General features: G+C 40.9%; 1 protein-coding gene across 14 annotated transcripts in view; it reads left to right on the forward strand.

Moving 5' to 3' along the window:
• Positions 1–18,561, forward strand: part of COL19A1 (collagen type XIX alpha 1 chain) — a 404,037-nt gene that overhangs the window by 192,187 nt on the left and 193,289 nt on the right. For all 14 annotated transcript variants that reach the window (XR_008314075.1, XM_053286727.1, XM_053286726.1 and 11 more), the window contains 2 exons: positions 1,287–1,340; positions 2,176–2,211. Coding sequence is in view for 13 of the 14 variants with exons in the window: in XM_053286727.1 (XP_053142702.1) it covers positions 1,287–1,340; positions 2,176–2,211 (90 nt within the window). In the remaining variant the exon portion in view is untranslated. The remainder of the gene's footprint in view (positions 1–1,286; positions 1,341–2,175; positions 2,212–18,561) is intronic.

Consider the following 18,561-nt stretch of genomic DNA (forward strand, 5'->3'; position numbering starts at 1 on the left):
AAGTAAAGTGGCCTTAGTTTTCAGCATCGTTCAGCCTCTCATTCTACAAACAAAGCACCGGTAGCACTAAAGCAATGGTTTGATATTCTGAACATTCAGCAAATATTACTATTCATTTTTATTGCTTCAAAAATAACATCAATAAGCTATAGGGGGAAAAATCTTCCCCCATCCTTTCTTTTTCTCCTTTGCTTGGTCTGCCCCTTTTTGATCGAGCAAAGACTACTTTAGATTTCACCCTTATATTTTTGGCAAGCATAATAAAGGCCAAATCAAAGCTAAATCAGAAGTATTTACAACATCCACCATTTAATCCAAAGTGGATACTTAAATGCTCATATAGCTCTAAATGATTTTTCTTCCAGATGGTGAATTAATGTAATTTTTGCAGGAAGTGAAGTTGCACAAATATGAGTATTTTGAACACTTGCTGATTTAATGTTTCTGTGCCCACCAAAGCACAGATGTTGCTTATCATTTTAGTGCCAGATTTTTCTGTCTTTCCTGTTATGGAAAACCAAGTATTAGGAAAACCTGAAGGTGCAGGAAGGAGGATTTGTAGTTATAAATTCTGATTCTTATATATAATAACACATACAGCTTTTAATGGTGCCATTTACCTAAGCTGATACCACAGTGGAGATATATTTATTTGTTATTTACTACTTATTCTAAAATATATACCCAGCCAGACTAGATAATCTAGACACAGTGTCCTGTGTCTTGTTGCATGTATTAATTTGCCAAAAACTATTTTTGTCATTGTTATATCACTCCTTTAATATACAAATTGCTTTACAACTCTTGATGACTGTCACCTGTTCACTAATTATGAAAATGCTAACTCAGTAAGTGTGGTCTTGAATCTCACTCAAATTCTGTTGATTCCAGAAACTTCATCTCTTCTCTAAATCTCTGACAATGTGTTGTATGCCTGCAAAGGGCAGTGGTCTTTTTTCAGGCAAAGAGTTAAAGTATATTTATAGGAGGGAATGAGCTAACCACAATTTCTCTCCATGTGTTTGCTTGATAAAAGAGAGAGTAATCCAGAGGGGAAATTATGCAAGTGAAAGGGGTGAGTTAGTATTTTAGAGTTGCAAAATTCCCAGATGTGTTCAATAATTTATGGCAGGTAATTCATACAACCTGCTATAGCTATTCTCTGATGCTTCACTACTCTAGTTGCAATTTTAAAGAAGCCTCAAGGCTTTATTTTGGTGGTGCATACATTAATGCACTGCTAATTTAATGGCATGTTTATTGTGCCTATTTTGCTTTTCCCACAGGGTTTAAAGGGTGATGCCGGTGATCCCGGAATGACTGGTCCAAAGGGAGAAAAGGTATTTGTGTCTGGATACATAAACAATTGAATCTAAATAATTTGTCAGAAAATCCAAGCAAGGCTTTTTAAATGAGAAAAATGATCCAAAAATCTTTTCAGACTCATCCCTTTTCATAAAGGTGACATATGCATAATTGCACAGTTCAAGGTCTCAATGTAATCACTCATGGATCACTGAGAGACTATTGAAAAACAAACTAGCCTGCTATGGTTGCTTAGTAGTACCTTAGTAGTACCTTAGTAGATCTTCTTACATGAAGATCACACTCTCCCAGCACTCAAAACACAATTTGCTTTGCTTGAAAAGTGTAATTGTCTTGTCTTTCCCCAGCTTGCCTCCTTCTGCAAACAATCAAGTAAATACCTTGTAATGCTGGGTGATGTGTGTGATAAGTCAGTCAAGTATGTCTATCCCACCCTTACCAACAGCATTTAGAAATATTGTAATTCTTTAGTAATTGTCTTACTTTACACTGTACATATTGCTAGGCATTTTCATCTCCAGTGGTCTCTAATTGAGAATAGGTCACACCAAGATTGAGTCTTGTATTCATTTCTGTTCTATATAGTAATGCCACATGAAACACCTGATGCATTGCTTGGTCTTTTGCTTTTGTTTTATATTTCAACAAAATCCATTTATTTCTTCGCCTTTCGTGTGTGTGTGTGTGTGTGTGTGTGTGTGTGATCACTTTACACATCCGTGTATACCACTCTGAGCTCATTAAAGGAAGAGCAAGGTAAAAATGTAATCAGATTAAAAAAGAACATACATAGTTTCCTTGCTGACTTGAAAAATAATTCAGATGTTCTGTTTCTTCCTAATTTTATAGGGAGAAATGGGGCCTCCAGGACCAGCTGCCCTTAGTGTAAGTATATTAAGTAACAAATAAGCAAAGAAGTCTCTCAGGATTTATTTTTAAATGTGTTGATTGTTTCTACTAGATAATGTGCTTAATCTTACAGTTCTTAGCGGATAATTAATTAGATAGCTAAATGAGCAAAATGCATACCCGGCAAAATGTACCACTATTATTTTATTTTCTGTCTTACATATCTGGCAATGATTGGAGTGGGACAATTTTGGTAGTGATTTTTGGATTTCAGCGTCAGCCATGAAGATATGTTTTATTTTGTACAATGCTTCATTAAAGATAATTAATGGTGATGTTACTGAGCCTCATAATTACAAAGATCAGAATACAAATTTGACATGCTTCTAATGTATATTCCAATTCTTCCTATATTCCAGACTAGGTCCAACTCCCTCCACCCTTTCACATGGCTCTTTTCCATCTTGGAGGACAATGTTTTCTGAAGAAGAACTATGGAGGGAATAATTTCTCCTCCCACTTTCATCTACTTCCTTGGCTCTGGCTGTTGCTGTGGTGGCAGTGATCATCTCCCCTGTTTCCTCTCTCTTTCTCAAAACTGCCCCCTTTCCCTTTCCCTTTCCCTCCCGCTTTCCTCCCCTGGTGCTTGAAATGCTACCACCAGAAAGGCTGGGAAATGTAGTTTTCCCAAAGCACCCAATGCTGCCATAATAGCATTCCAAGTGCCAGGGAGGGAAAGAGTGGGACAGGGAGGGGTGGGGAGAGAGAAACCTCCCGCCCATTTTCTGTCATTTAAGTCTAGAATCAGCTGAGTCCAGAACTAACATCCCCCAACTAAAGAGGTATTAGAGCTGATGGGGGGGGGTTAGGAAGATGGGGACCAGCAATTATGAGAATATTTAGAAATTGTTTGGGTGGGGGTGGCATAGCTTCTCAAATATTGTTCATAATTATCAGTCTAAATCTGAATTGAGCCCAGTGGGTTCCCCCCACTTTACTAATTATGGAAAGCATAATATGCAAATGCAATAATGTAGCGTAGTACCATAAAATAGTACTACTATTTTATTATGTTTTTATAGCAACAGTTGTGTGCTAGTTGTAAAGAATGCAGGAGTATCCTGGCCCCTGCACAGGGCTTTCAGCCTAACACTCTGATCCGATCTGGGCTTCTGTCTCTGCTCATAACATCACCCTACTGTCAGGGTGTGTCACATAATTAGCAAACAAGTTGTTCTGGTAAGAACTAATCTGCCTACTTTCCTTTCAGTGTTATCTTAATTGATAATTACCACCCTCACATTAGTCCACTTCAGCCTTAAACGTTCATATGTCTGTCATCTTGAATTGGGGTATATAACATCATCACAAACTACTCCATTGAGGCATCCCTATGTGTCCTTATAACTTTAGCAAACTTGGTTCAAATTGGTTAGGCGGTTCACAAGTTAGCCCACTTGTGCCTCAAATGTTTGTGCATCTGCCATCTTGAATCGGCGTGGATGACATTGTAACAAACTACGCCGTTGAGGTTTCCCTATGTGTCCCTACAACTATATCCAATTTGATTTATATTGGTCTAAGCATTGCAAAGTTGATGGGTGGTGACACACGGATACATAGAAAGAATGCCGGCTGATCTTATAAGCTTGCTTTCCTTAAGGAAAGTAGGCTAAAAAAGGAAGCCAGGATTTCTAGATTAGGCCCACTATGTATTTAAGAAAAATATGGTTTGTGACTATATATTTAAATGAAAGGAAGAGCACCAAGTACAAATTTCAGTGGAATTCCAATAAAAATATTTAGAATTGGGATAAAGATGATGGAGAATATACCGTATTTTACGGACTATAAGACGCTACGGACTATAAGACGCACCTTAATTTTAATCCAGTTTTTCAGAGTTTTAACATATTAAACTGTTAAAACATATAAGACGCTCCTGAATTTTGGCGGATATCTTTCGAGGAAAAAAGTGAGTCTTATAGTCCATAAAATACAGTATACATTTTTAATATAAAAATAATTGGACTGAAAAAAATTACATTAGGTATAAAGTTTTATTTTGGTGTTTTATTAAAAATTTTAACTTCATGTATGGATTTTTAATCTCCTGAGTTGTGGAAGCTTATTATTTTCCCCAGCCTTAAAATTATTTATTTGATTAATGGGAGCACATACACTGGAGGTATATATTATGTAGTGTTTTGAAGTCCTGATATCCTTAATGCGTGTCACTTAGACCATCCACGGATTGAACACCAGGGATGACAGCATTATCTTCACAGTTTTGTCAAGGTGCTGAATTAAGGCGAAAGGAGTCAGGGACTTTTCTCTGAAATGACACAGTTGGCTAAGCTCCTCTCTCCTTTCTGGCATCCAGAGCTTAAGACTGTGCATGCCATGTCAGAAGAGTGACAGGTGAAGGAAGGTAGTATAGTGATCTCTCTTGTAAAGTATATGAAAACTATTCCTCTTGACACTTGATCCACGGCTTTTAGTTCCCCAGGAAAATGAGCGTCCGTCTCTACGTTCCTGTGGGCCTATCCCTTTGGCGAGTTATAAAATACTCATCCAGATGGCACCAAATGTTTACACAGAAGCCAAGGGTTAAGTCAGTCACAAGCAGAAGCACCTAAGATTTGCTTACTAAACAGATACTTGGAATGCTGGCTTCTTACTCCTTGGGGCCTAGTCAAATGAGGCATCAGATAACAGGTTCAGGGCAAAGCAAACAGAATGAGGAAGCTGATCTCTCAGGCCTAGACAAGTTCTCTAGTCACTTTCGGAAACAAATTCAGTAAACAAGTGACATACCAATAATACACTATGCAACTCTAAGATGTTGCAGACCATAACTATAGATGGGGATATCATAACTATATCAGGATTATATAAGTCTTCAAGAAATGTAAAAACATAGTATGTATTGAAAAGGGTTATGCTTGAATCATGATTTGCTGTAGAGACTAACTGAAAAAACTGTACATCACACTATGACGTGATAAAATCTGTTGTGTAATACATATTACACTTTTTGAAGTCTGAGCAGGGGGAATAACTTGATAGGACTGCAGTCCTAATGAACAGCTAATTACACTTATTTGGAAACAAACACCAGTGTAATGAGTGGGACTTAACTTCTGTAAATGGGTTAGAAATCAAGTGAAAGGACACTAGGGATGTGCATGAAATGTGATTTGGTGTCCAAATTGCAGCAAAATCCCTTTAAAACTGAGAGGTTCCACAGTCCCTTTAACATGGAGGAGAGCAGGCCCATACCTGCTCCTCCTCCACTCACTGCCACTTCCGTTATCGCGGTGCTCCCCCCAGCTATGATCACATGGTCAACCATGCACATAGCTGCCGCACATGTGCAGAGGCCATGTGCATGCTGGCATCATGCAGGGGCAGCTGGGAGACGCCCTGCTGGTGTGCGATAGTAGGTGGGGGAAGTGCTGCAATAACGGAAGTGGCGGCGAGTGGAGGAGGAGCAGGCATGGGCCTGCTCTCCTCTGTGCTAAAGGGGCTGTGGAAGCCCTCAGTTTTAAAGGAATTGTGCTGCGATTCAGATGCTGAATCACATTTCAAGCACATCCCTAAAGGACACACAATTCTCTAAAAGACTTTTTTATATCAGGCCTTAAAGAGAAAGAACAAACCCATTAATATGAACATAGTTCTTTCTTTTTAAAAGGTAAGAAAAATATGCAGTAAGGTTGCTTTACAGTCCACAATTATGCATACTTAATCTCAATAGTCAGTTTCAAGTGTGGGTTTGACAGCAGCCTATGTTTTAGGAGCCAACTTGCTAATACATTATTATTTGGTAAGTAAAATTAAACTGGGTTCCCCCCCCAAAATATGTGTTAGCAGAAAATTAATTATTAAACACATTTTATTTAATAAGATATTCAAGTTCATTGCCATTTCCACTACAGAAATGATCACAGATAATATTTAACGTTCTCAACAGAAAGGTGCTCTTAGATTTTAGATCTTGAATCATTTTATTTGCATGCAGTGGGAGTATCCTGTCAAGGTAAACCTGGTTAGAGAATCAGAAATCCTGCTGTCATTTTGGGCTATTTTTATCTCCTCTGTACAGCAGGGCAGGAAAGCTCCAAAGATTTATGTTTTCCAGCCTCTGAGAAGATTTATGCTTTGTAAAAACCTGCAGCCTGTGCAATTGACACCAAAGAGATGTATGTATTTTTCATTAAGAAAAATGTGAGAATAGTTCCCTTTCCTTTCTACTACTAATGTGCTTCAGTGTAAAATAGCTTCTCAAAAGATGCCCCCACACCATTTAAATTATGTATGTGGGATTGTTTTATTTACTAAATTATCATCCCTTAACAATGCCAGTCTTTTAAATGTTGAACAGAAACACCTGTATTTTTAAAGTGAAATTGTCCCCCCTTGAGAATAAAACATATGTCATCACAACCAACAGGTGTAGGAATTAACACACAAGTAGCTAAATGAAAATACTTGAATGTATAACTTTAATTTGTCGTGTTGTGGTTATCTTCCTCCTTAAATACACAATCCCCCTGTTCCTTGGGTTGTCTTAAGATATCATCAAACCAGATCACATGATATAGCTCCCACAAGTAGAAAACTATGGAGGGGGAATCAGGCTAGGTCAGAAACATTCTCCCTGATGTTACTTGCAGTGAGGTTTTTAGTTTAGTTTTTGTTTTATAGAGGGGGGACATTCAAAAATAGCATTCTTCCCCCCACCTGCAGTCTGACATGGTGAGGGCAAAGCATGGGGACTTGTCCAGTGAGGATAAGAGCATGGCTATATCTGCTACCTCAGGGTAGAGCCTGATGACTAGTCATGTATCTCTCAGCCTAACCTTCACAGGGTTGTTGTGAGGATAAAAATAACCATGTACACTGCTCTGAGCTCCTCGGAGGAAGAGCGGGATATAAATGTAATAAATGTAATTAATTAATTAATAAATGAATGAATGAATGAATGAATGAATGAATGGACATGGTTTGGGGAAGCAAACAGTAATAGCTCTCAAGTCAAGCAGCAAATTGCCTGCCACCTTGATTGCCCCCAGACCCTAAAGAAGACAGGACACATGTAAATGGGTTAAACTACTGAACAAATTTGGGGGAGAAATGCAGTGAGATAAACCCAAACTAGAGTGCAGGCTACTCCAACCCCTAACAGGGGCCTACAGCCTCCTATTGAGCACTGTCAGCCCCTGCATACTGTTGGGTAAAGCAACCGGGCCAGGAGGAGACCAGCAGCTTCAGCTGCCTAGCCTACTCCCCGCCACACAGTTTACTGTGCCGAGGAGGTGGCTGCCCAGGTCATACCCGACTCAAGCCACACAGCTCTGAATGGATGAGCCAAATGTCCATCTGAAAGTAGTCCATTCCCAACTTGCCCAGGCCGTGAAACTCTCAGGGGCTGTTCTATGGAACTACCTTTCACCCAACAAAAGTGCCTCCGGTTGAACACTGATATTCCTTACCTGACCCTGCCCGCACTCACCAGACAGTGTGACTGCCTATATACCAAAAGAAATTTTAAGAAATTTCCCATTTTCATTTAAGTAAGGAGTAGGTGGAAAAAACCTCCAACCAACACCAATCAGGTTGAAAGCAAAACATTCCTCCTCGGCCCAAGAGCAACCAGCTGTTCTCTCACTGAATACATGGGAGGGTGGGTGGGAGCTGCAATCTGGTCGAGTTGTAAGTGGGTGGGGAGGAGATGCACTATACTAATGAGCAGCGCTGCTGTCCTCCCTGAATGGCTGGCAGACCCAAGGCTGCACGAGGCAAGGTGGATGGACAAACATCTGTCCTGCCTCCTTTTGAGCCGGGCACAAACCCCAACCTGCCCAACAGCTGGCCATTGGGCAGAACAGCATTTTGGCGCATCAACCTGAGATTTTATTTCTTCTCCTGAAGACTCTGAGGAAAAGACTTAAAACTCTGAAATTTCATGTCAGATCCTTCCTGACACCTGCCAACTTTATTTGCATATGTGCAGACCTTTCTTCAGAACTGTTTGACTTGGGCCCAGTGAGGCCAGAAGCAAATGGTGCAGTCAGAGGAGACAGATTGTACCAAATGGGCAGAGGCAGATGATATGGCCTAAGATGGGTTTGTAATCAGGTTTTGGCACAGGCAAACAAGGATCCAAAAGATAGAGTTAACAGGTTTTTGTAGCATGTGCAGAGGGATTATTCAGAAGAACACCCCTCACATGTGATTAAAGGATGTGCCTAGATTGCATTGGCATGTCTTTTAGTGATGTCGGGGCAGGCACATTCCCACCACGATCTTGATGTGATCATATGTAGGGGCCTTTGTTCATCTGAACCAGCCCAAGAAGAGAGCACATCTCAAGATGCTTATAAATATTTATGGAGGTTTTATTTGTTTGTTTGTTTCTGATATTTATATAATGCCTGATATGTGTCTCTCTAGGTGGTGTACACAATTTAAAACAACAAATATAAAACTAAGTAAAAACAATTAAAACAATTTCACTGAATAAAAAAGTTAAAACAATTTCATGGGAGAAAAACAAAAAGTTTAAAATTAATTTCAGTTAAAAGCCTGAGAGAACAGGTGTGTCTTGGGGGGGGGGGGTCTTCCTAAAAGCAAAAATAGATGGAAATGCTCTTATTTTGACAGGGAGCATATTCCAAAGCCCCGGGGCAGCCGCAGAGAAGGCCCGGTCCTGAGTCGCCAAATGAACTGCTCTGAAGCTGCTCTGACTGTAAAGCTGTACTCAGCAACTGTAACGAGACCTCTCCAGTTGATCTCAGTAGGTGACAGGGTTCATGACAAAGAAGGCATTCTCTTATGTACCTGGAACAAGGCCATCAAGGGCTTTATAGGTAATAACCAAAACTTTGTATTTCGCTTTGAAACATATTGGCAGCCAGTACAATTCTTTTAAAATTGGTTTGTTAAGGTCCTCTCAGATAATATGGACAAGTCTGGCTGTCACATTCTGTACCAATGTTAGTTTCCAGACAATTTTCTTAGAAGCCCAGTGCAACTTGGCCAAAAATGCCTTCTTCAGGGACAACTATTTTACTTTAAAACTTTACAAGAGAGTTCTGATTTTAAAAAATACTGTTTACTAGCTTGAATCCAACTTGAGTTGGATTTTTGGCCTTTACTCTAGTGTGACCCAAAACCATAATCCAAAGCAGGGCTATGCTTGGTTTCCAGTGCCTCCAGTGAGTTCTGTGGCCAGAATGGAAGCTATAGAAGTCTTTAGAGAGTGTGACTGGGGAAAGGAATGGAACACTTCATTCCTCCCATTCCCTCTACATCAAATCTGACAGGACTTTAACTAGCAAAAAGTGACAGGGAAGCATGGCCACATCTCATAAAATCTATCAGAGCAGCTTCATGATTGTCAAAGACTAGAATTATCCAACCTGCCATGACTTTGTGAAGCCTGAAAGTATTTGGTGGGCTTAATCTATCAAATAAATGGGGCCCCTGTGTTACCATGGATATGATATTTGAGATCTAAAGTATCTAGATTCTAATCAGCTTTGACAGATACTACAGCTCTGTCCATTTCTTGAAGAGAAAGACATCAAAAGACCGGTTCTGGTAACCTCCAGGTTGGACTGCTGCAATGTGCTCAATGTAGGACTGCCTTTGTATGTAGTCTGAAAACCTCAGTTAGTCCAAAATGTGGCAGCCTGATTGGTCTCTGGGGTAGTACGGAGAGATCATATTATGCCTGCTCTTTAAAAGCTGCACTGGCTACCAGTATGTTTACAGGCAAAATATAAATCACATTTATTACCTTTAAAGTCCTGATCAGCTTAGACCTGGGTTACCTTAGAGAGCGCCTGTCTCTGCAAGATCCTCACAGCTAATTAAGATCATCAGGAGAGGTCTGTCTTAAGGTGCCACCAGTTCATCTGGTGGTAACTTGGGATCGGGCCTTCTAAGTAGCTGCCCCTAGGTTGTGGAACATGCTCCCTGTGAGTATTAGAGGGTAGAGCTGTTTAGGAAACCAGTTTTGCTGGTTTGGTTTGAATCTGGAACAGATTTGAACTGACTCAGCCCAGTTTGGCATCAGGCTCAGACGAACCGGGTCAGGTCTGGTTCGGCCATCGAACCTTTCCAAACTGGTTCACGGGCCGGTTCGGGGGTATACTTGTCGAGGGGAATCCAGAGAGGGTTCCCTTTTACAAGTTCAGAGGGACTCACTAACATAAGGCGGTGGGGGGAGCAAAAGAGTCTTTACTACCTTTTAACTTCTGGTGGTGGAGAGTCTCCGGAGGTGGCGGAGAGACTCCAGATTTGGAGGCAGCGGTGCGGACTTCTCTGGTGATCTGGTTTTGGTCATAAAAATGGCCTCTGCACATGTGCAAAGGCTTGAACCAAGCTGCAGCTGTCCCGGGCTGTAATTTGGGAGGACAGCGGTGGGATTGGAGGAGCTCCCATCATCTCTGGAGACTCTCTGCCATCTCTGGAGACCTCTGCCACTGCCTGGAATTAAAAGGTAATAAAGACTCTTCCCACCACCACCCGCATAAGTCCTGCTATGCTGCCTCATTGTGGTGGTGGGTGTTCCTGGGAGGGATGAGCAAAGTACACCAGGAGGTATACTCACAGTGGGGTCACCCAAAGTACAAAGATTATCCCAGCTGCCCAGCTAAAGTAAGCAGGCACCTATATTGGGCAGCAGCGATATAGGAGGGTGCTGGAGGCAGATGATCACTTCAGTGACAACGACAAAGGCATCATTTCATACTGCACAGGAAAAGGCAATAGTAAACCACTCCTGTATTTTACCAAGAAAACCACATGGATAGACAAGATAGAATGATTGTCGATGTAGTGCTGCATGATGGGCCCCTCAGGTTGGATGGCAGTCAACATGCTATTGAGGAAGAACTGAGGATCTCTCAGAGTACCGATGGTGTTTATGACATGGTTAGATTAAAGCTTTTTGGACATCTAGCGGCTGATGTGGCCATGTGGAAAAGAAATCTGAAGCTACAAAGACAGAATTATAGTGGGAACATGGGATGTAAGAAGCATGAATATGGGAAAGCGTGACACAGTGAAAGATGAAATGAATCAACTACAGATAGATATCTTGGGCATCAGTGAATTAAAATGGACTGGAATATGACACACCCAGTCAGAAAATCATACCGTTTACTACTCAGGACACGAAAACAAAAGAAGGAACGGTGTTGCTTTCATAGTCAGGAATGATATTGCAATGACAGTACTTGGGTACGATACAGTCAGTGACTGAATAATATGTGGTCAGTGAACCTCATTGATTGGGAACCAGAGGAACTGTGGAATAAAATCAAAGAAGCTGTTAAGGATGAATGTGAAAAGAGACTGCCAAAGACCAAGAAACAGAAGAAAGCAAAATGGATGTCAGAACAGACTATGGAAATTGCCAAGAAGAAGAGAGAAGCCAAAATCAAGAAAGATAAAGACCTCCGGAAGGAACTTAATAGGGAATTTCAGAAAGAAGAGACAAGGAGAAGTATTACAATGACATCTGTAAAGACCTTGAGGATGGAAATAGACACGGAAAAACAAGCGAAGTTTTCCAAAAGATCTCTGAACTCAGAAGGAGGTACAGATAGTAACTGACTCAGAGAAGATCAAACTGAGATGGAAGGAGTATACTGCAAATCTGTACAGCAGGGACGTCAACATCCAAGATACTCTAGAAGATATTCCCTACTTGCAAGAACCTCTAGTACGGGAATATGAAGTTAGATCAGCACTCTAGTCATTACCAAGCCGGAAGGCTACAGGAATTGATGGAATAGCTACAGAAATATGGCAAGCAACAGAAGAATCAGTCAAGGAAATATGACCAAACTATGCCAGCAAATTTGGAGAATGACACAGTGGCCAACAGATTGGAGGAGGACAGTCTACATACCCATACCAAAGAATGGAGACTTAACAGATTACACAAATCATTGCACAATATTCTTAATTTCACATGCTAGCAAAAGAATGCTCAGGATCATCCAACACAGATTAGAGCCCTACGTGGAAAGGGAAATGCTGGATGTTCGAGATGGTTTCAGAAGAGGAACAAGAGAAATCATTGCTGATGCATGCTGGATAATTAAGAAAGCCAAAGAATACCAGAAAGAAGTCAATATGTGCTTTATTGACTACAGAAAAGCCTTCAGTTGTGTCGACCATGTAAAGTTGTGGAATATCCTTAGGAAAATGGGCATCCCAGAACATGTCATTGTTCTCATGCGAAACCTATACACAGGACAGGAAGCCACAGTCCAGATGGAACATGGTGAAACAGACTGGCTCCAGATCAGCAAAGGAGTAAGATGAGGCTGTATACTTTCTCCTTCTTTATTCAATTTATATGCTGAACATATACTGAGAGAAGCTGGATTGGAAGAAGATGAGCGTGGTTTTAAAGTTGGAGGCAGAAACATCAATAACCTGCGCTACGCTGATGACACCACTCTGATAGCTGAGAATGCGATGATCTGTAAGCTCTAGTAATGAAAGTCAAGGATAACGGTGAGAAAATGCGACTATGACTAAACTAATGACAACGGGCATAGCAACCAGCCTCAGCATTGATAATGAAGACACTGAAGTAGTGGATAGCTTGTGCCTTTTAGGATCGACCATCATCAGTAAAGGATCCAGCAGTCAAGAAATATGCCGCAGGCTAACACTTGGTAAGATTGCAATGAAGGCCTTGGAAAGGGTATTTAGATGCTGTGATATGTTTATACGTACAAAGATGAGAATTGTTCGGACAGTGGTTTTCCCCGTGACACTCTATGGATGTGAAAGCTGGACTTTGAAGAAGCAAGATAGAAAAAGTATTGATGCTTTTGAACTTTGTTGCTGGAGAAGACCTTTGAGGATACTATGGACAGTCAGGATAACAAACCAATGGATCATAGAACAAGTCAAACCAGAATTTTCCCTTGAGGCATAAATGACCAGGCTCAAACTATCATACTTTGGACACATTATGCAAAGACCAAGCTCCCTTAAGGAATCCATAATGCTAGGAAAAGTTGAAAGAAAGAGAAGAAGAGGACAACCAGCAGAAAGGTGGATGGACTCGATTACGACAACAATCAATGCACCACTGAGAGACCTTAAAGGCCAAGTTGATAGAGAGAATCTATCAATGTGGTCGCTAAGAGTTGACACTGACTTGATGCAACTTAATCAATCAATCAAAGACTCTTTTGCTCTCCCCCCCCCCCGCCACTATGTTAGGGAATCCCCCTATACTTGTAAAGGGGAATCCTCACTGGATTCCCCTTTACAAGTATATTCCTGAACCGACCCACAAACCAGTTTTGAGAACTAGGGCCAGTACAGTTCAAACTCAGACCGGCTGGCCCCTTTGCTGGGCCAATATGGTTCAAACTCAGACTGGCTCAATTTCAAATCAAACCAGTTCGCACATCTATTAGATGGTTGCCATCCCTGGAGGTTTCAAGAGAGCCATAAAGACCCACCTCTTCAGCCTGGCTTTTAATAATGTTAAATGGTTCTAATGGTTTAAAATGAGGTTTATGTTAATATTTTAAATGGTTTTATTTCTGCCCTGAGTTATTTGTGAATGAGTGGTACATAAATGAAATAAAGAATAATAAATAAATAAATAACCCTGTTTTGAACATGAGACTCTCTGAATGGTCAAGGGCAATGTTTCGGATTATGTCTTAGATTAACCTACCTTGCAGGACTGTTGTGAGTATAAAGATGAGGGTTTTTAAAAAAGAAAATTACTTTGTATACTGAATAAAGGAAAGAGATATAACAATTTTGTTATATTAATGCTTACTGCTTCTGTTATGTAGAATAATCAAAATGTATATTGGCTTGACCTAATCCTTTATCCCTCTAAAATATATTATACAATATATATCATACGTTAAAGTTGTCCGTTTCGCCTGTAGAAATGTGATAATAGCAGCAGCAATGGTTTAGAAATGTCTTTTTGACCACAGCTTCTTAACATTTCACATAAATGAAAAAAAAAGAAAAGAAATACTTTTTGATGAATTAATAAAATAGGAGGAATATTCCCAGGTCATTTGAGTTTGGGAGGAAGAATTATTTTTAAAAGGGGAGTGCAGGAACTCCCTGTAATGATTTATTTTAATATAAAACAATTCACATTATTAATTTAATCAAGCAATACCATTACTTTGAGACATATAATCTGGCAATTTTAGTATCTTTCATATTCTTCTCAAATTTTATCACTTTCACTGCTGAACATGATTTTTATTCATGTTCTGAAACATGGTGATATATTTTTAAATGACTGAGCACAATTTGGAGAAAGTTCATTGCATGTAAATCCCTCTGAAATCAGTGAGCCTTAAGTTGGTCATGAATAAAGCTGCCATTCTTTGTTCATTTGCTTAGGAATGTGTCTCACTGAACTCCCTTGGCTTTCCTTCTGGGTTCCTCTGGACAACATTGGGCTGCATGTCCCCTTCTGTTGCTTTCAATGGGATTTAGTCATGACACATGTGTGAGCTTGAGGGCCAGACTTCACCTTACAGTGGATAAGATAACAGCAGTGCCTCTCTGTCTTCTTATTTATGTCTCTCCCAAATACTACACAAGTTTGTTTTTCCTACCAGGGCAAATATTAGCGTTCAGGGCAGTGGGGTGATTTTTATCAGAAAAATGGCATAGCGGGAAGTTTACCCTCTGCCACTTGCCTACCAGTCCATGATCTTAAAGCAGGTTGTGGCGGGATAGTTTTTTACTAGCATTTGTCACCCTGCCTCAGGCGCACAGAGGTCTTGAGCCACCGACTGACAGCAATTCATTCATGCATCTCTCTTGCTTGTAATATCTAGTTTGGCCCCAAGTAGAGGACCCGAGCTACAGCGTTAGGAACTGCCTAGGCCAGGGTTTCTCGGACTTTTTAATACTGTGACACCCCCCCCCCAATTAGATATAAAGTTATGTGAAATTCCCCCGCCCCATGATTAAAGTTACTGATCTGATTAACTAGAGATAAATAAGGCACATTTGCATTTTCAATGAGAAGGATGAGCTTGCTTGCTCCTGCTTTGTTTTTCAAACCTGGGCTTTATCCTAATCTAATTTGGGGCACAGTGTTTGTTTTCAGTCATGGTTTGCTCTTTATAGTTGCAACTTCTGAAAACTCTGATTCACACAGTATGGTGTCGTGAAGGGAATGAGTATTTTTATAGCTTTCTCACTTAATGCTTTGTACTCAGTTTGCACACTAATCCAAAACTTGGGAAGAAACATTGTTGGGAACTTAACATGGTACCAAAAGAGCTGCTCTGGTGTCTCTGAGGTGCAGGGAGGTGGACAAGGAGACAGGTTCCAACAACCACCCGGCTCCTCCATCACTCACAGAGCCAAGGGCCTGCACAGTAGCAATGCGTGTTTGGTTAACTGCTTGAAAGAGAGCCCCTCACTAGCTCTCAGTTTTGATTGGTGGAGGAGCCTGGTGATTTTCAGCTGCTGTCTCCCTCCAATTGCCCCTGACCATCCTCATACTTGGAGATATCAGGTAAGGCCTCTGCCTCCTGAAAACTCTACCCTGACTCAATTTAATGTTGCTTGTAACCCCCACACACAAACATGGTGGTCCCGCCTACAGTATGAGATCCCCTGACCTAGGTTAAGCTGGGAGCCTTCGGTTCTGTGAGCAGCTGCCCCATGTGGCAAACCACCAGAACAGCAGCAGCTTTACTAGAATAAAGGGTTATGAGGCTCTAGACTGGCTCCACCCAGCCAGGCTGGCTATTGGTTCATTCTGAAACAGCAAGGACTATAAAAGACTTTCTGTTTGGCACAGAGTTGTCTGAGAAATGAGGTTGCCTTGGCTCTGATCTGTTACTGTCTTTGATTCCTAGCTTGACTCCTCAGCTCTTATTCTGGCTTTGGTCCTAATGCTTGGCTTAGAGTCTTGGGCTCTGAGTTTTGGCTTGCCCTCAGCTTTTGACTCCCAACTCTCCTATGGTTTCTGAAAACGAATGCTCTCAGTGAAAGGGCAACTGCTTTGCATGCAGTAAGATCCCAGGTTCAGTCCTTGGTTTCCTATCCACAAATGCCTGTGGCCCATCTCTGATCTACAGTAAAGAAAGACAGAATTAAATAAGCAAGATTCATATTCTGTATAAATAACTCAGTCTAGTCTCTCTGACATGTACATAAGGGTTTGTTTCTGCAATGACTGCCCTACTTGTTTCAGTTTTGGGAAATGGTGCACATGTTCAATTCCTAACATTGAAGTAAATGAGATAGCCCCTTCTCTTGTGAAGCTCCCCTGGAGCCACACAAAGTTTTTGATCTCATTTATAGTATGTGAGGGGTGGATTTTTAGTTGGAAGTAGAAATCTAGGAATTTGAAATATTGGGATAATCAATTTTGCCAGGCATAGCCTTGTTAGTTTCTATGATGAATAAACTAAACTTCACTTCTTGCTTTCATGTGTGAGAAATTTGAGTGTAGTACACATTGATGATTTTGTTTTAAAAAATTGTTTGGTGATTTAGCTGTAAAGATGACAGATCAGCTCTGTTGTTATGAATACAATGATCACCTTGTCATGTTTTTTGTTATAATGACTTTGTGAGTATATGTCAGCTAGGCTGTGAAGCTATTTTAGTGGGAACAAATGCTAGTCTTCATGCATCCTGTGCACAAGATGTTCTGCCATTTGTCTGACCTTCACTAAAATGTGAAGACCAAATAGTTAGACCCTCTTAATCAAACAAGACCATGAGCATAATCTCATTTCCTCCAGAGTCATATCACTGACCTAAAATCAATGTAAAACCATGTTACAAGAAGCACCTGATCAGCACTTGTTTCTTTTAATGTGAATCTATAGCAGCTATTGGAGAGGTGATCCACATCAGGACCATGGAGGGGGCAGAGGATCAAGTCCCCTCCTCTCCATACTGTGGTGGGAATTGGACTAGTCCCACTCATAGCTACCACAGACACTGAAAAAAACTAAAGCACTGAAGGCAAATCATGAGCTCCTTGTAATGTGTAGTTTGACTTTAAGGATACTGGTTTGATATTAGCTCTATAACAGGTGAACTGGAAGGGCCTATGTTTATTTGAATGAGAGATCAACATTGCCCATCTACGTATCATAAGAACATACGAATGGCCCTGCTGGATTAGGCCCAAGGCCCATCCAATCCAGCATCCTGTTTTACACAGTGGCCCACCAGATGCCTCTGGGAAGCCCACAGGCAAGAGGTGAGTTCATGCCCTATCTCTTGCTGTTGCTCCCCTGCAAATGGTGTTTGAAGGCATCTTGCCTCTGAGATTGGAGGTGGCCCATAACCACCAGATTAGTAGCCATTGATAGGCCTGTCTGTGAATTTGTCTAATCCCCTTTTAAAGCCATCCAAGCCAATGGCCATCACCACATCCCATGGGAGAGAATTCCATAGATTAATTACACATTGTGTGAAAAAGTACTTCCTTTTGTCAGTCCTAAAATTCCTTGTCTTCAGTTTCATGGGATGACTCCTGGTTTTAGTGTTGTGAGAGAGGAAGAAAATGTCTCTCTGTCCACTCTCTGTACTCCATGCATAATTGTATACTCTTCTATCATGTCTCCCCATAGTCACCTCTTTTCCAAACTAAAAAGCTCCAGATGCTGGAGCCTTGCCTCATAAGGAAGGTGCTCCAGGCCCCTGATCATCTTGGTTTCCCTCTCCTGCACCTTTTCCAGTTCTACAGTGTCCTATTTAAGATACGGTGACCAGAACTTCACACAGTACTCCAAATGTGGCCTCACCATAGATATGTATAAGGGCATTATAATATTAGCATTTTTATTTTCAATCCCCTTGATAATGATGCCTAGCATGGAATTTGCCTTTTTCACAGCTGCCATGCACTGAGTTGACACTTTTGATGCGCTAGCTGTCCACCACGACCCCAAGATACCTCTCCTGGTCAGGCTCTGACAGCTCAGACCTCAACAGTGTATATGTGAAAATGAGGGCGGGGGGGGTTGCCCTAAATATGCATCACTTTACACTTGCTTACATTGAACTGCATTTGCCATTTTGTCAACTACTCACCCAGTTTGGAGATATCTTTTTGGAGCTCCTCACAATCTGTTTTGGATTTCACTATCCTAATTTGGCTACTTCACTGCTTCTAGATCATATATTTGAGCCATTTTTGGAAGGGTGGTATTTAAATCAAATAAATAAATAAATATGAACATGTTGACGATCACTGGTCCCAGGACAGATCCTTGGGGACCCCATTTCTTACTTTCCTCCATTGTGAAAACTGTCCATTTATTCCTACCCTCTGTTTCCTGTCCTTCAACCAGTAACCAATCCACAAATGAACTTGGT

The sequence above is a fragment of the Hemicordylus capensis genome, chromosome 1 (genome assembly GCF_027244095.1).
Source record: "Hemicordylus capensis ecotype Gifberg chromosome 1, rHemCap1.1.pri, whole genome shotgun sequence".
NCBI classification, from domain to species: Eukaryota; Metazoa; Chordata; class Lepidosauria; order Squamata; family Cordylidae; genus Hemicordylus; species Hemicordylus capensis.